At 39.9% G+C, this 17,189-nt stretch overlaps 1 protein-coding gene across 1 annotated transcript in view; it reads right to left on the bottom strand.

Annotated features, from left to right (window-relative positions):
- Nucleotides 1-274: 274 nt before the first annotated feature.
- Nucleotides 275-17,189, bottom strand: part of LOC114451385 (F-box/WD repeat-containing protein 7-like) — a 28,752-nt gene continuing 11,837 nt past the window's right edge. Inside the window, exons 3-6 of the mRNA XM_028429978.1 lie at nt 15,455-15,533; nt 2,040-2,288; nt 1,611-1,873; nt 275-341 (exon numbers count right to left, since the gene is read on the bottom strand). Of these exons, the coding sequence (XP_028285779.1) occupies nt 275-341; nt 1,611-1,873; nt 2,040-2,219 (510 nt within the window). The 5' untranslated portion in view covers nt 2,220-2,288; nt 15,455-15,533. The remainder of the gene's footprint in view (nt 342-1,610; nt 1,874-2,039; nt 2,289-15,454; nt 15,534-17,189) is intronic.

The raw sequence follows: 17,189 nt of genomic DNA, 5'->3' as shown, positions 1-17,189 counted from the left end.
TAATATGTGTGCAATGTAAAACTTTGTACTGGAAGTAATTTTACTGAAACATAATGTACTGTACTGAAGGTCTGGTCTCTTATATCGCCATCTGCAACAGGTTGATTACAAAATGTCTGGATGGACATGTGCTTTTTTGGCCTAAATGTATACTTATACGATCCACTAAGAGGCGCTGACCAACTGATTTATTGTTTTGTTATTTTAAACTTACAGCAGTGCACTGAAACCAACCAAATATGATCACCATTGCCAGAAAACTTCTTGGCAAGCTCTATTTCCACCTTTTAAATATAGGTGTGGTGAAGGTCACTGAAACATACTGAACAGTCATGTCATCGCTGAAACAAGATCCCAGTGTTAACAATGAAACACTGGTCCTAAGCCACCTCAGAGCCTTGTGAACCAAGCACATTAGTTCTGTTACTGAAGAAAGACTACAAAAGACAATCAGCAGCAGAGCATCAAGTGCTACCTTGGTCCAGATACAATCTTTACTCATCGTGTCAGCCATCAATCAGGGAGGCATTTTTACCAGGCCCTCAAACAGTTTCTGTATATGATATGATATTTATCTATGGCTTCTTGAGTCTTTGTGCTCACTCCTTTACCATAAACTATATGCATGAAATCTTGTCTTATAGGGGTAAGAATTTGTTGCTAAACTACTGTGTAAACAGTACAGAAACAAAGCTGTGGATTAGTCGTGCTGTAATTTAGGCCAGTTGCAGAGGGGGACCTAATTGATGTCTGTATGAAATCAAGAGCCAGATCACTGAGACATGTCATACTAGACAGCAACACCATCAGTCATGCCTCTGTTCATGGAACCGCAACACAGATTTTGTTCTTTGCGAAAAGGAGGTAGAGAAATTGGCTCTTCCTAGTGTGTTTTCTGAGTGACTGTGGGTGGCTGAAGCCACTCTAGAACTTAACTACGTGTCCCCTCTGTTATGTTTTCTTAGTTTTTGCAGTTTTCAGATCTTAACTTTTAGACCTTGGTGTAACATCCATCTTTTATGTTTTGTCACAAAAAAAACAAAGCTTAAGTTTTGGTTGCTTTAAGTTGGCAGTACCATAGTAAAGCCACAAGAGGGAGCCATTGTCTTAAATATGGACTATGTACTAGTGGTCCAGTACACCATTAGGAGATTTATGCCTGAATTATTAGAAACTTCTTCTGAAATAGCTGCTGCAGAAAAATCATAAAGGACCTGCTTGTTTAATTTTTGTTCTCAGCACAAAATAACCTCTTCAAAATACCTCCTGGAAGGGGATAGTTGGATTACCTGCAGTATACACACTATTTTATAACCAGTTTAACACAAAAAGCTGGGCTTACCTTGTTGTTGGAAGAACTTTGGTGTGTACATCCCGAGTCCAGATTATTATTGGGGGCAGACACATTGTTCCTGAGAGAGGGAGACCGCAGCCCTTCCTCCCCTTCGCCTTCTTCCTCCTCTTCCTCCTCCCTCCCACTCTCTGCTGAATGTTCAAAGTCATCACTGTCTTGGTCCATTTCCTCTTCGTCCTCATCCTCCTCTTCCTCCTCCTCACCCTCTTCCCTCTCCTCTTCCTCCCTTCCCTGCTCCTCCCCTCCCTCTGTCCTCTCCTCTGCTTCTTCCTCCTCCTGGTGGCTGCTGCTGTTGTTGTTCTCCTCTTCTTCTTCCTCTTCTTCTTCCTCGCCCAGCGGCTGTCCTCGAAGCCGCCTCTGCTCTGCCCCCCACATCCATCGTGCTCCTTTTGCTCCTCCGTTCACTTCATTTGGTGGGCCCTCTTCATCTTCATCTCCCCCCTGAGGGCCATTGCTGGCTCCCGACTCACTGGGTGCCCATGGTTGTTCTCTCTCGCCATCAACCTGCGATGCCTCAGGCTGTGAAGAGCCACAACAATAAACACAAACTATTGAGAAATGAACCCTATTGCACTTTAAATTATAAAGATGTTCCTATTGGTTGCCAAAGTCATTTCTGAGGAAAATACACAATTTAATAACTTGAGTTACTGATTGTAAAATTGTTTATGTCAGTCTGTCTTACCCTCTGCTGCAGCTGCTCTTCCTCCTCAACTACCCGGTTCATGTGTTCATCCTCATCTCCTTCCTCTGCCGCCTGCTGGGGTGCCCGGGCCGTGGAGGAGGCGTTACCTCGCACTGCTGGACCCCCGGGCCCCCGACTCCGCCTGCTGCTGCTGCCCCCCGACAGCAGATCCTGGTTCATTTCCAAAAGCCAGCTTGCTACCTCCTGGACCTTCGCTAGGCTGTCTGAGGAGGAGAAGGGCTTGGCATTCTGCAAATAGACACACAAAAACAGTTTGTTCTATTTGTTTTCTTCTGCCCTAAGATTGTGTTTCTACAGCAAAAAAAATGCTCAAAAAGAAAAATGGGATTTCAGGAAATCTATCCACACGCATTATTGGTGTCTCCGAATTAAAACAATGGACATTAGACATTGCTTTTGGAGGCACAGTTCAGTAGTGGCCAGGGGGAGGTGGGAGTGATTGTGTTTGGCTTCAGGTCACACAGCACTGGATGCTCTGACTCAAGTGTGGATGGATGGGCAGAACAGTCTTGGGAGCTACTAGTCCAAGCTGTCAAATACAAAAGCAAAACGTTGCTTAGACGTACCCTGTACTAACACTCATTTAAGATCTAAATGTATTTCTTTTTTAACTCTTGTGTGGGTGCTATGAATTTACCACTTTATGATGTAAAGGCTGCTGAGTAAACAAAAAGTTACATAGCTTTCTTCTGAAATATCTACATGTAGACTTGCACCACCAGGACATAATCTTCAGTAAGACAGCTTCTCCCGTTGACGCTGAGTGACAGATGCAGCAATGCAGATAAGAATCTAGCTCACACCAGTGCTAATCCGCTACCATCAATCATCACTTCCATCTATACATCTATACAACACAGATGCTGAAAGACACTGATATGTAGACAGCAAAACAGAGTACACCCTCTGTGCAAATTCACAGGAATTAAGTAAAATGGTTCAATTCACTCTTCCAATGAAGTGTAGGGTGTTGATGTTATAGGCAATTTAAATTGGATGTGTCTAATCCAACACAGCTCTGCATGAAGTCAGAAACTCTGGTGCATAAAGAGGAAGAGGGTAGAAAAGTAGCAGCAGAGTCCTCGACACAATCAAAACTGCAGCAGCTGTAAACAGGTACAGGAAAAGCTACACTACATATACATTATGTATATACATTAACACTACAAGTGCTTGTGTACAGGCATAAGTATTACCTGTAAGTACACTGCATGAGGATAAGGTCTACAGATGGTGTTTTACACCAAACCAATCACTTACAAAACAGCACTGCACAGCAAGATAAGAGCCGAATGAAAATATGCTTAACAAATATTGGCTGTACATTCTTTGGTCAGATGAAACCAAAATAAATTTGCCTGAATCATACTGGTTGCAGAATATTTGATGTGGTCCATGTTACTACTGCTGTGGGGTAGATGCAGATGTGCAAAAGATTTAGTGGAAATTCCATTTGTGCACTGCACTATGAATGCTAGTTTGTATTCTCATTCTGGTTGGAATAAATGAAACAAAAAACTACACACAACACACTTCCCGTTACACAACTCTGTAGGTAGATTTCTTAGCAGCAGTCCAAAACCACATCATCACACTAGAAAAGTTGTCAGGCAAGAAGCACTGCAATAAACCAATCCCCAGACTTTTACACAGAATGACAGTGTTTGAATCTTAGGATAGGCCATTATTTGTTACACCTAGGTTTGGTACAGTTTAGACACACAACTGGCATATAGGATAAGGCAATGATCAGCATGATGCATGGTACAAGGCAAATTTCACCCATGTCCAACAGCTTCTCCACCTGGTGGATTTTTAATGCACTTACTCCCATGACCTGAGGTAGCACCCTCTACATCACCTATTCACATCCATCCATGATCTTAAAAATGTGTTTTTTCCTGGTTAGTCCAGCAGCTATTTATATTCTCACTTTTTATTAGCACAAGTAACAGTTTACTATTAGAGGTCAGTGGCTAACACTAAAGAAGTTTTTATTCCTGTTAATTAGCACATAATCTTTGCCAATGTTGTTTAAATGAAGCCAGTAGAGCTCTTAAATGTCCACATGAGGTCTCTAGGTAATGTTAACTGTGACAAATGCAGAAAGCTGCTGTGCAGTCAGCAAAGCTTCTCAATGCACTACACAAGAGATGAGAAAATATTTTGGGGAGGCTCACACACTTTATCTTCTTTAGTTCAATTGCTTTGACCTTGAGGAAAAAGTCACTGGTCCCTTTGTAAGGCTTCTCTTCCCTCTCTGCTGTATAGTCCTGGTGCTGTGGTGGGAAGCATTAGACCTATCTCAGATTGCACAGCCGCCCGCCCCCCCTGGGACTGCCAGTTCATAGCTGTGAGCTCAAAAGGAAGGCTATGAATAGCTGAAGTTATCTCTGCTTTTTACTAGACCGACAAATTTTGCAATTATTGTCTTTAGTACAGCTTTATTTTTGTTTGTTGTTAGCAGTATTTGGTGAAGCTGTGATGCGAACAGGCTGTGACAGAGACTGAGAAAGTAAAAATATTAGAAAAACAAAGGAAATGTGATTTAATTATTAGCCTGGAGTTTGTGTTCACCTCTGTGTATTCTTACACAAATGTTTCTTCTCTTAAAGCTTATCTTTACATGATTAATGTGTGTAGAGCTTATACACAGAAAGGTGAAACTCCTGCAACGCTTGTAGTGAGCAAAGACTCAGCATGCAGCCTGTAGTGTACATATACAAGTTTCATTCATCAGTCTCTATTTTAGTCTTGCAAGAGCTGTGTAGGGAACCAAAATAGGCTTCGGAAACCGGGAAGGGCAGGTGTGAATTTGTGTCCCCTGATAGGAAGCCTTTGCAAGCAAACACAGAAAACAATATCAGAATTGTTATGAGATTACAATCACAAAAACACATGCTTGTTTTCCAGTCAGGCACAGAGCCTTCTACATCATTTAAAATATGATGCTACATTATGTAGACACACAACGGCGCATCCCAAGTCTGCTGAACTGTAACCAAACAGATAAAATTAAAGAGTCACTTCTGTTGCCAGTACCCACTAAGAACATTTAAGCATTGTTCAACTTGTTATTTTGGATGACGAGGCAGCAACGTCCACCATTGGCTATTAGCCCATGAACATAATGAAGCATTTTGTAATTTAGGAGCTAAGAAAAAAGACAGCAAACACACCTCACATAAATACCTTCCATAAAAAAATATCTGTCAATATTGTATCAATTTGATGTCTCAAGTGGCAAGCATATCATGCATGTACTCACTCCCACTGCCATTCTGTAGCATGCCAAGTAAGACAACGTCCCTTTAATTGTGCCCTTGGGCATGTTATTTTTAATGCAGCTTACTGAGCAAAGAACTCTTAATTTTATCAGAATAATAAGAGACGCAATGCATGCCCAGCAGTCTGGCAGAGCAACATACATCCTGACAGTCCCTGCTTCTGATGGGGATTTCTTCTGTGTGCAGTGCCAAGTTGGCACTTCACAGATGAAGCCACAGATGAAGCCACAGCTGTGGCACACACAGACACAATACTAGTTGTGCAGAGACTCAACAAGGGGCACTTCAGAAAGAATATGCTGGATTCACTTGATTGGAAATGAACAGAGTTCTGCACATGATGTGATAAAGGCATGCATTTATTTTTACATGTAGCATCTGAACATCTGAGAAATGATGTATGAGCTGCATTTCCAACAATCTACTAAAGCATTAAATCTCAAATGATACACAAACGAGAAAAAAGGAGACAATGTAATCACAACTGTAATTTTGTTCTGCTGGAACTAAGCCAATCTGGTAATAGTCAGAACATCCGGTGTAATTATTTGAAGCTGAATATTTTTTTATGTCCCAAATTTGATGCACTTGTTTAGCATCACCTTTAAGGCTCGATGTATTTCCTGCTGCAACCATAGCTCCCTGCACTTTAGGTTCTTCTTAGCTAACTGACCCTAACTACTGCAATTTACAAATATTATAAAAAAGAACTTGTATCCAATGTTTACATATTTATTTAAAAACAAAAAAGGAAGTACCGACTAAAGTAGCCAAGATTGAAGGAGAGGACACAGCTCCCAGAACATGCATGTGCGTGAGTGGTTATAAAGAAATGACTGCTGTGTATGGTAATTGAAAAGTGCAAGTCAGCACTGTCTGAGGGAAACATCTGCAGACATCCCTGTTGTCATCCACCAATGAACAGCCTGAACACATACAAAAACCCACCCTATTGAAGAGATTTGGTTCACTCAGACCACTACCTTTTCTCTATTGGTATTTTGACACTGTGAGCCACTTTCTACTGTCGTAAGACGACAACTCACCACTGAAGGAATCCATGGGCTGGATGGGGCATGCTGATAAAATTACTGAAAATATTATACTGAAAATAAGTTTAGAAAATCAGAGTATCGGTATCAACCTATCGGTGTTAGTAGTTAGCAGTTTGATGATGAATTTGAGGGGTTGATGTTTAGTTTTTAAAAAGTCAAAACCTGGCTTGAAAGAAGTGATTAGATTTAGAGCTACTAGTAAATAATCATGTTAGGAAAAGGAAAGATAACTCTGATGATCTAATTTTAATGGCAATAATAAATCCCACCAATGTGACATGCAGGAAATATGGTTATAAACTGATTCATAGATTTATGTATAGGAACTGCACAATAGCACAATGGGGGGGGGGACTGTAAAGCCTCATAGAACAATGTGTGCTTAAATGCAGTTTGTCTTAGCTAAGAAACATAATATGATGGCTGAGTATCCATGTTTCTTTCAAAGCCTTTATAAATACACAGTGTTTGCTGAAACATCTGTGCCTTGAGTTCAGTGCAGAAGCTATTAATCGATGGCTCTATTTTGAGCTGGTGCCCTGTGATGTCTCAAAGGAAGAAAGTGTAACTTAAATCCATGGATGCTTGACAGAGGAGCATCATTTCTCTACATCCATTTACACAGTACTGAACTTCAGTTTAGAGAAAAAAAGCTTTTTATTTTAGAAGAATAATGACTTCTGTTCTGTTCAACAGTGGTAGAGTTTGTCTATAAGTGCAACGCCTCTAAATCTGTCAGTCATTATCTCTCTTTTCATTTGAATTGTTGCCATGCAACGGCTCAATATTACCACAACATTTTCCTTTGTGGATTTCTCATGAGAGAATAAATCTTCTTGGAAACCAAGAGAATCAATCTCCTCTGCCATGAGAATGGCCAACTGCCAGGGGGACTGTGGAAGGGACATGAAAATCCCATTCAGTGCCAGCTTACTACTAAAACAGTCATGTGCACAACAAGCAGAGAAGCAGAGGGAACCCTAGAAGCTACAGCCATGCGACAGAAGCCTGTGTTATTGCTAAGTCACACTCCCATTCACACACTGGCACATGCACACAAGCAACACACAACCCTGTATGGCTTTTATTTGTTCCATTAGAAAAAGCTTGTTCTTCTACTGAGGACAGGCAGCAATCACAGTGAACCACAAGCAGACTGAAGGCATGCATTTAAATGACTGGAAACTAAAAGTACAGTGTTGTCAAGGCAGCAAGACGGTCATTAAATCACCTGGTTTATTAAAGAATCAATGATTGTGCTGCTCTCCTTGGTTGCACATTTCTTATACCAGAAAAATCATTTCAGAAAGCCACAGGCGATAAAACAAGGACACTGTACTTTACAAGCAAAAAGCTATCAGGCTCTATACATTTGTTGCCTTACACACTAATAGCATAATTCCGTCTGATCGGGAGGGGTGAGGACACTGATGTGGCTGTAGCTAATGCACTGTTACCTTGGGTTGAGGTGGGCAGCCAGTGGCTAGTCGCTGCAGCTGTTCTGAAGTATGGCTGCAGGAAAGGAGATCTGAGCAGCAAGCTGTGCGGCCCAGTCTCTTCATCAGAGAGGAGATGATGCTGCAGCCACAGCCACACATCGACTTGCTCATTAGTAGCTTGTCTGTTCTGGGGTTAGAAGACGTGTGGAGAAAAGAGACTAGCTGCGAGCCACAGCCACTTCCTGGTCCTTACTGAATTCCCTCAGTTGCCCTCACAGCTGATTCCTTTTCTTCTGTATTCCACATGGTGCTGATCCACAGGTACTCCGTCAGAGATGAGGCTGGTGTTATCTATACTGAGCATAATACAGATGCCGACGCTCACCTTAATCCACACTGAGGGTACTTGAGTTAGGAAGTACAGTTTGTCGGTCCATTTCCCTCGTGATTGCTTCCCACTTACTCCACTCCCTCTGCTGTACTTATGTCTCTGAACAACACACGCCTCCCGCTGTAGCCCCCACCCCTTTTTGCAAAACTCACTTCCATGTACAAAACACCTTTTTTGACTGCAAATAACACACAGTGTCTGCCACTACTCCCTTCTCTCTCCCACTATTTCCATCCGTTTCTTTCCACTCCCTCCACTGCCTTCGGCTGCTGTGCAATGAGGATGCTATCTCTGTCAACGCTGCTGCCACCACTGTACACCCCACCACCACCACCAGCTCCAGCGGTAAACCACTCAGACTGAGCTCCTCCAACTTGCCGATAAAAGTGCTATTCTCATTTGACATCCGAGCTCCTAGCTGCTCCATTAATTGAGGAAGCAGTGGACAGAATATTATAAGAAATCCAAGCCACTCTGCATGCACCAGAAGGACTGATAAGCAGGATATAGTGAGGATGCGGTGGGGGAGGGGTCCAGGGTAAGCATTTAGGAGACAATAACAGAGCAGACAGGATTATTATAGTAATAATCTGTCACTGCAGCCAAGATGCCGCTAATCATCAGTGAATAAATCAGTGAAATAATTGGATACAGTACAGATGTGAAAATCCTCACAGGGCGGTCGTTTCTTTCACTGACCAAGAAAAGCTGAAAAGGCAAGTGGAAAATAAACCCTCTGTAATTTTCCATTATTAAGCTCTATCACACAATTATCAGTTAATAAGCTTTTCACACAAGCACAATATGTCTGATTTGTTCAAACATCTGCAAAACAGCAGCATCCTTTTGAATTCCCCTTTGTGTCGATGTATGTTCCAGCATCAGTCAGTCTGAGCATTCACTGTTCACCTAACCACAGATGTCTAACTTGAGGCATCTCCACACAGGGACAGTGTCCATATTATTCAGCACAGGAACTAATAGTTACCTTAACTGATGACGTCAGGAGAAAGAGAGAGAGAGGGGGAGTAATGACGGCAACACAAAGATAGGCTGACAATAAACTGCGAATGGGCTCTCTGTGAAAGGAACGGCACCAGCTTGCTAATAATAGCTCACACAAAACAATGTTAAATGACTCTGCTATCACACCATGACACAGACAAGGAAAAAGGGGAAACAGCATGACACATTTGACTTTTGATATGGTAGGCCCAAGAATCAAGAATTTTGACTACTAAATAAAATATCAATATATCCTGTCTTAAATCAGCCGTAAGTAGGCAGTTGAGGCAACAGGTTGCCTCCATGCATGCATGCACTCAAACCTTTTGATTCCTCTAGTTTTAATAATCCCTGATGGGATTATTAAAGTATTTTAAAATCAAAAAAATAGTGTATACTGATGGAACAGGAGAGGGACAATTTGAAGTAAAATGTGAAATATGAGATATAAAACATAATCATCATCATCAACCTATATCATCCTATGGTCCTATCCTATCATCCTGGTCATCAGAAGGTAAAGCAACCTGAGAACAAAAATGGGACAATGAATCAAACAAAATCAAAAAACAGTGATAAGAGAAGAACTGCTCTTCTTCATGCACATTTATTAACTGGGTGTTCTTGTAGTTTTTGTTCACAAACTAACAAGGAGAGAGACTAAAGTAGATATAAGCTTTGTGTGTGTGTGTGTTTATAAGACAACTTAAACTCTGATCTCATGACTTATAATGCTTCTTTTTTCTCTAGGAAACCACAAGCAATTGGTGTTTAATATCCACCGTGCATTTGTCATTGACTAATTTTACTTTAATCCCTGTCACTCAGAGTCTTCAACTCGCCTTGTTCTGTATTTCAACACAGTGTTAGGTGTCTGTACTGCAGTCACCTCACTGGCTTAAGGTTAATGATGCAAAGAGATCCACTCTACAATACACCACCATTAGTCTCTTCTCATATGGATATAACAGAAACACTGTTATTGCTCCTTATGTTGTATTGTGAAAAGTGCATTGTAATTTATTTTAAAGCTTTGACCCACTGCCAGCCACCCAAGATAAAAGGTGGTGGAAAGTGTAATGATGAAACACTTAAGCCATTCTTTGTGCTGGCTGATGGGAGTGATACTAAAGGGGGTAGCTCACTGTGATTCAATTGCTACAAAGATTTCCTGAAAGACCAGACTGCCATCTCTGCAGAACAAACAGAACATCATGAGAGAAATTAAACACAGACCTCAATCTACAATCATCAGAAAGTGAAATGAAACACAACACTGTCGAACTAGAACAAGAAGGCAGGCAAGACTTATCACTTGTAAACATTGAGGCACTGCATGACAAAATGTCTCCCCTTAAACCAGAATGAGAAAAAAGCAAAAAAAAAAACATCATGTTTATGTTTTTGTTCTTTTCTTGCCCAAGACTGGGAGACAGGGCAGGGTGAAAGGGTGGCCTCTTCATTATTTATGAATATTGCTTTTCACTGTGTCAGCTCACTGCTTCAGTATTGATCCATAAAGCAGAGACTCACTGCACCATCGCACAGTCTCAGAGGAAGACATAACAACACAAGGCTTACATGCCTGCAGCTATAGAGAATATCAAAATTAAAGTTCAGCATAGGAGGTAGCTTGGCATGTGACATGGTATGAACTATTATTATTACTATGTCAAGTAAAAATATTATATAAACTACCAGATACCAGTGAGCAGTGCTCTAACTGAACAAAAGCTCCACTCCACTAATAAAACTAATATTGTATAATTCTGTATATTACTTTACAGCAAAGGATTCAAAGACAATTTAATGCCATTATGATGAGCTTTGCTCTTTACATGGGTCGAGATAAATTACTACATGAGTAAAGAGCCGCAGTGAAAGAACTATTAGTAAGAGGACTTTGATTAAAATCTTTGCAGTTAAGGCCACTGCAGTCTTTTGTACTAAAATTTAACTGGAGCCAAAAAGCAGCTTTCAATGAATGACATGAAAAGCTTTATTACTGTCATATTATCTACCATTGTAAAATGAAAGGTGGGATCAGTACACTAAGTTTTTTTCTTTTAATTTACTCAAATGGAAATAAGCAAGACGGATAAAAATAGAACCCAGCAGGTCATCAAATAAGATAAGCAGGTTCATAATTGTAGTGAAGAATAAAACCGTTTCCTCTAAACTAAGTTAAGCATAGGAATTTTCAAGATGAACTCCAGCATATTGGTTCAGTTTTGGGGCAACTTCCACAAAGACAATGCTTTTAAGCACTAACAAAAGGATTTTTTTCCTTTCATTCTTTATTTAATTTTTATTCCCAGAAACTTTTGACTCAAAGGCAGGGACAATTGTACTGTTCTGCAGCAAGGCCTCATGCCATTATTCTTCATTACTGAAAAATAACATTTTAATAAGACAGCATTTCAACCATTGAAAAGTACTTATGAGCCACTTCCCAGACTACACAGGATGCAAAATCCCACCTTTTCTCTTCTAATAAAGATTTCTACTGTAAGAACAAACTACTTTCTGACAAGACAGATATATAGAAAAAGAAACATCTCACACACCACAGTTCGTTTTGCGTGTCAGTACGTGTGCCAGCTTCTTTCTTTCTGTAGAAAAAACTAAAACAGTTTAGCTGCTTAAAACCCAACAACAAACTCTTTAACATTACTAACTACTGATAAACAAAATATTACAAAGGGAAACCATGCACCTAACACTGTGAAGCATGCTGTTCAAATCTGTTGTGGGAAGCACACTTTGAAAGAGCAATCTGATTTGGACATGTGAATCAATCATCAGGTGAATCACTTAACAAATGTGTTACAAATTGCAATGTACTATTAATCTCTTCCATTCAAATAGTGGTTTAAACTTAAGTGTTCTTGCAAATAACTTCCTTGATTGCCCTGAAGCATCTCAGGCTTGACATGCTGAAAAGAATGTTTAATAATATGCATCCTGTTTGCATTCATAGATCTTTATCCAGATACATTTACATTTACATTAATGTACCAGTTAAAGGAATGCTGAAGAATGATGATAATATATGACTGAGCATGCAGTCAGACACTTTACTCTGAGTAGGCTGCACTCTAGTGGGCAGAGTCTGAAAATTCAACCAGCATCTGTTACTGAAGGCAGACAAGGAGGATCCACATCTACTTATTACACTCAGTGAAGCTTATTGGATACAGCTGGGATTTTATGAAGTTTAAGTTCTGATAATAAAAAAATGACTTTAGAGCATCATCACAACTTGGGAATCAGGCCAAAGCAAACAGGAACAGCAAAGTTACAACTTCCTGTCTCCCCAACACAGGGACAGAGTTGAACTTCCAGTTTTGAACAGGATCTCCAAAGCATGAATGACTGACTGTTATAACCACATTTTTGAAAAGTTAACACAAGGCCTCACCTCAGCACCCACTGGCTCTCAATTTTAACTCAATTTTACACCACAGAGCAGAACATCAGCATAGACTACAGACCCAAGACACATCGGCATGCAGCCAGGGTGGGGGATCATCGCTCTTACCACCTGGGTGCGTTCTTGTCTCGGCTTGAGTTGTGAGGTATTCAACCCCTGTTACAACTGAATGTAGTTATGCATGAGATTATGCAGAAACATTGTGCAACTTGTGATACCATTTTAGGAGACTGAAAATTGAGAAAATACAAAAGCCATCAATTGACTTTAATGGCTATCATATTAACAGGCCTACATCCAGAAAAGCAACTTTTAACTTTTCTAACATCCCCCTTAATTCTACCTCAGACTACTGGACTAACTGTACATGTTGTAGATTTGTGGCCCTAATTTAGCGTAAACTGTGTTTTACAATCACAAAAATGATAACAGACATCTTGTTTCTTCTGATATTTTGTTACAAACAAAACTACATTAAACAGACAGTTTACACACTTAACTATAGAGGGCTGGGTTACATTAGCATTAGTTGCTATCACTACTGACCTTCTAATGGCTGTGCCGTATATAAAAATGGTTTACTTGGGAGAGTAACATTTCTCTTTCAGTGTATACACACACTCAGATGATTTGTTGAAGGGCACAATATTACATCTGCAACAATTTGTGTTTATTTCAGTAATGTTTCAAGGACTTGTGCCAAAAGCCATAGATAAATTACTACAATGAAAAAACCAAAGTTAAAATGTCATCAAAGCGGTTTTAACTTTCCAGAAACCTGAAATGTGTATTCACAGCAGTTTTACTGTCCCTTGCTGTCATCCATTATCAATAATGTTTGCACTCCCTTTCTGGAGCACGCAAAAGGCTGGTCTGAGTTATTTACAGAGTATGAGTGGGTGAGAGACGTAGGACTGATTAGGAAATGACAGAGGACAGCAAAATCTCAGTCCCTTTAAACGGTCTGTTTACAAAGCCATTTCAAATTTAAAGGACCTTTTAAGACTAGAAAATGGTAGCAGTGCTTTTTTCCCCGTGTTTATCTTAAAACGCAAACGAAGGAGGGACACACCACACAATTCAAGACCTGAATAAATATCAGTGCTTTTACAATTCAACAGGAAAGTCTTTATTCTTCTTCTGTCATTTTAGTGTCATAGTTGGGCAATATTAAAGAAAAATAACTTGCCTAAAATGTCAGATAATCTTTAATTAGATGATAATCATGCTCTTGATAACTTGATTACTGCTTTGTGTCCATCGGAATGCACTGAGAAACAGGAGGACAGACTTCATATATTTTCATCCTTTTTTCCTATGATCTTGGTAAGTTTCCTCAGAGGTCACAATATTAAGTGTTCACTGTCTGGAATATAAGGAGATAGCAGTGGGGTACAAATAGCAATGTTGCACTGGAAGAAAATCCAATCCCAAACCATCATTCTGAATTATTCACACTGCATATCGAATGTCCTTTATCCGGTCCCTGAGACCAGAGTAACAGTTTTAGGGGGAAGACAATGTTAACATTTTGACATTCGAGTGGCAGTCTACACTTTAAAAATGCAGCAGCGAGCCAAGCAAGGCGCTGCGCTGTGCTATCACTTTACCTTTAATTCACCAGCTCGTGCCTAGGATGAATAATTCAGGATTTGCACCACACTCTTGGCTTTACTGAGACACAGCTCTGAAGACTGAATATATAAAAAACAGTGACTGAGTGAATTCTGCTAAACATTGTCACACAAACCGCCTGCAGCACAGAAAATGATTAATATTTGCTAGTCTGATTTTTGTTGGTGTGTAATGACAGCATAAAGACGCTGTCATTACTTTTACCTGCCTCTATACAAATGATGAGTACACACCTACAATGCCATAGGGTAAATTCAACTTCCACTCTTTCATGGGTGTCTGAGTTTGAAAGGTCTGCATCCTGCGTCAGATACAGACAATGACACACAGGGAGGGGTTTTCCGCACATTTTCTTGCCTTTCTTGTTGTCAGGTGCATTTTTTTACTATTCCATTAGATGACATCAATTGCACAGTTTTTTTTGGTGTGGTGACTTTCATAAAACAAAAAAAGGTCTGCCACAACACAGTCACTGACCTGTTTCTTTCTGCAGATTTTTAGCATTAGTTACTTACTGTAACCCAAGAAACTATGAGCATAGCTGTCAGTTTTAAAGCAGCACATGCATGAGGAACTTTGCATGAGGAAATGCAAAAACTTTATATTTTGAACCTTAAACATAGTTTCCATTTGTAATCAAGTGTTTACACAACTTGTTAATGGTTGTTGAAGCCATGGTGCGGTGGGAATACAATTCACTTGACAATGTACAACAAAATGTTGCTAGGGAAAAGCTGGGCTTACACTTATTTCCTACCAGCTGTTGACAACAGCAAAGTCCAAACACTGACTTGCCATAAACTTGAGCATGTTTATAATGTTTCTGAATGTATGAAACTGCAAAAATGTTGTATATTTGTAAGCAAGCTACCAAATCCAGAAACACTTTCATTATACTTATATACAACCAAGGACTTTATCCACTATATTTTGAAGAACATACATCATTACAACCAAGAAAAACACCCGATATAAATGAGTGTTAGATACACGCAGTAACCCAGTCCCAAACAAGATCCAGATGAGACTAATGATCAAGACAGGTGACTGCACACATACACACTCCCACTATTCACAACAATTACAAAAACCTATGTGATAGGTACTCACTTCCCCTGAGAAGTTCACAAAACCACAGTTTTTACTTACAGTTCTCTCTGTCTGTCTTTGTTTAGGCCACAATTGGTCCCCTCCACTTCAGGTCCTATTCCAAGGGCGGATTCTTTTTCTGGACAAAGCAAAGGAGAAAGAGAGAAAGGGCTGTCAGTACAACAATCTCAGGGGTCATCAAAGAGTTAACAAGCCATGGGTCTGTCTGGAACACGAGAGGAAAAAGCAGGAGGGCTAGAGTAGTGAGATAAGAATGATGGGATTTCACGGTTTATCCTCCAAACCCCAAACAGAGCATGCCAACTCTTCAAAAGGTTTGCCAAAAACACTACAGAACAATTCGACAACCTGGCACAATAGACAACACCTGCATCAGCATGTAACAGTGAGTCACCCCGCAGATGTGTCAGTTCTTCCCTCAGACTCCTCTGATGGGAAGTGAACAAGGGGCAGCTGCAGGCAACCAAGTAAGAACATCATGCTACATCTTTTCAGATTAGGAATTAGATGTTTCGTTTCTTCTTGAAGGAAACTGTCACCGAAATGAAGTGCACAAGATATACAACTTTTATAATCATCGTGGTGATGACACTAAGTGTTATCATAAACTGTTCACAATTAGGTGAACAAGCTGAGCTGAGTCTTTTTTATAAAGGTGAAAAAGGGTTTCAGTGTTTACTAAAAGTTAAACAAAGTGGGGCTCAAGGCTACATTTCCTTCCTCTCCATTTAGGTGCAATAATAAAAAATATTCACATCTTCAAACCAAACGTTGTGCAGTGAAGTAAATCATGACTGAAAATTCTTTCTTATATCTATTATATCATGAATGAGAAAGTGTACACCAGGATAACTGCTAGCACCCCTGTCTCTGGAGTCCCTGTAATCCTTCAGACTCAATCCACATGTTCAAAGCAATCTCACACAATCTCCCATGGTGATTGGCCTAATAAGCTCCTGTGAACCCTGGAGTATAATTTGCTTAAAACAGATGAAAACACCTTTCTGTGTTTACATCTGGAAGGATAGACTCCCCTGCAGCTCCAGGGAGCTGGCTTGTGTACTGAAAAAGGGATAGCTGATGTAAACAAGACTGGATATGGACACTGGCATTCTGGGAAATAACAGATGCCTAGACAGGCTTTCCAGCTGTTAGACATTTGATAACTGTGAGACAGAAAATAGTGAAACAACAAACTTGACAACTCAGCATTCTTATAGGCTTTATTTGTAACGAAGTGCATCAGTGAAGTTGCAAAAGAATGTACGTTTTGTTATGATGTAGCATAAAGCTATTTCCAGATGTTGTGAAACTGACAAATAGTTGTATCGTGTGAGACAAAGATCAATTAGCTAACATTTAAAAGTAATTTCAGACAATATATTAACAGAAACTCATCTCCAAAAAAATAAATTAAAATTTGGTAATGAACATTATGACATAGAGACAATGTCATATTTTTTGTGATTGCTTTCATGCTTTGTCTGTTGTGTTACTAAGTATGAACCTTATGCTAGTTTGAGGATTGTGCTGTTATGCAAAAAGTGAAGGTTCTTGTTAGAATCTATGAGGTTGTTATGCTTAAATTGGCAGTGTGATATTTCCCCCTGGTAATCAATAAAGTATCTATGTATCTATAAGGACAAAAGTTTTAAAGAGTAATATGTCTGTCATTAAGTAGAGCAGTGCTGCAGCCCTGATACAATCAGATGACATGGCAAAGATAGTAAAGCAATGTCTGAAACTGACATCATCAGCTTTAATCTAGCCATTT

The sequence above is a fragment of the Parambassis ranga genome, chromosome 1 (assembly GCF_900634625.1).
Source record: "Parambassis ranga chromosome 1, fParRan2.1, whole genome shotgun sequence".
In the NCBI taxonomy this organism is placed as follows: Eukaryota; Metazoa; Chordata; class Actinopteri; family Ambassidae; genus Parambassis; species Parambassis ranga.
The sequence above is the reverse complement of the archived record's forward strand: the minus strand, read 5'-3'. Positions and strand labels throughout refer to the sequence as shown.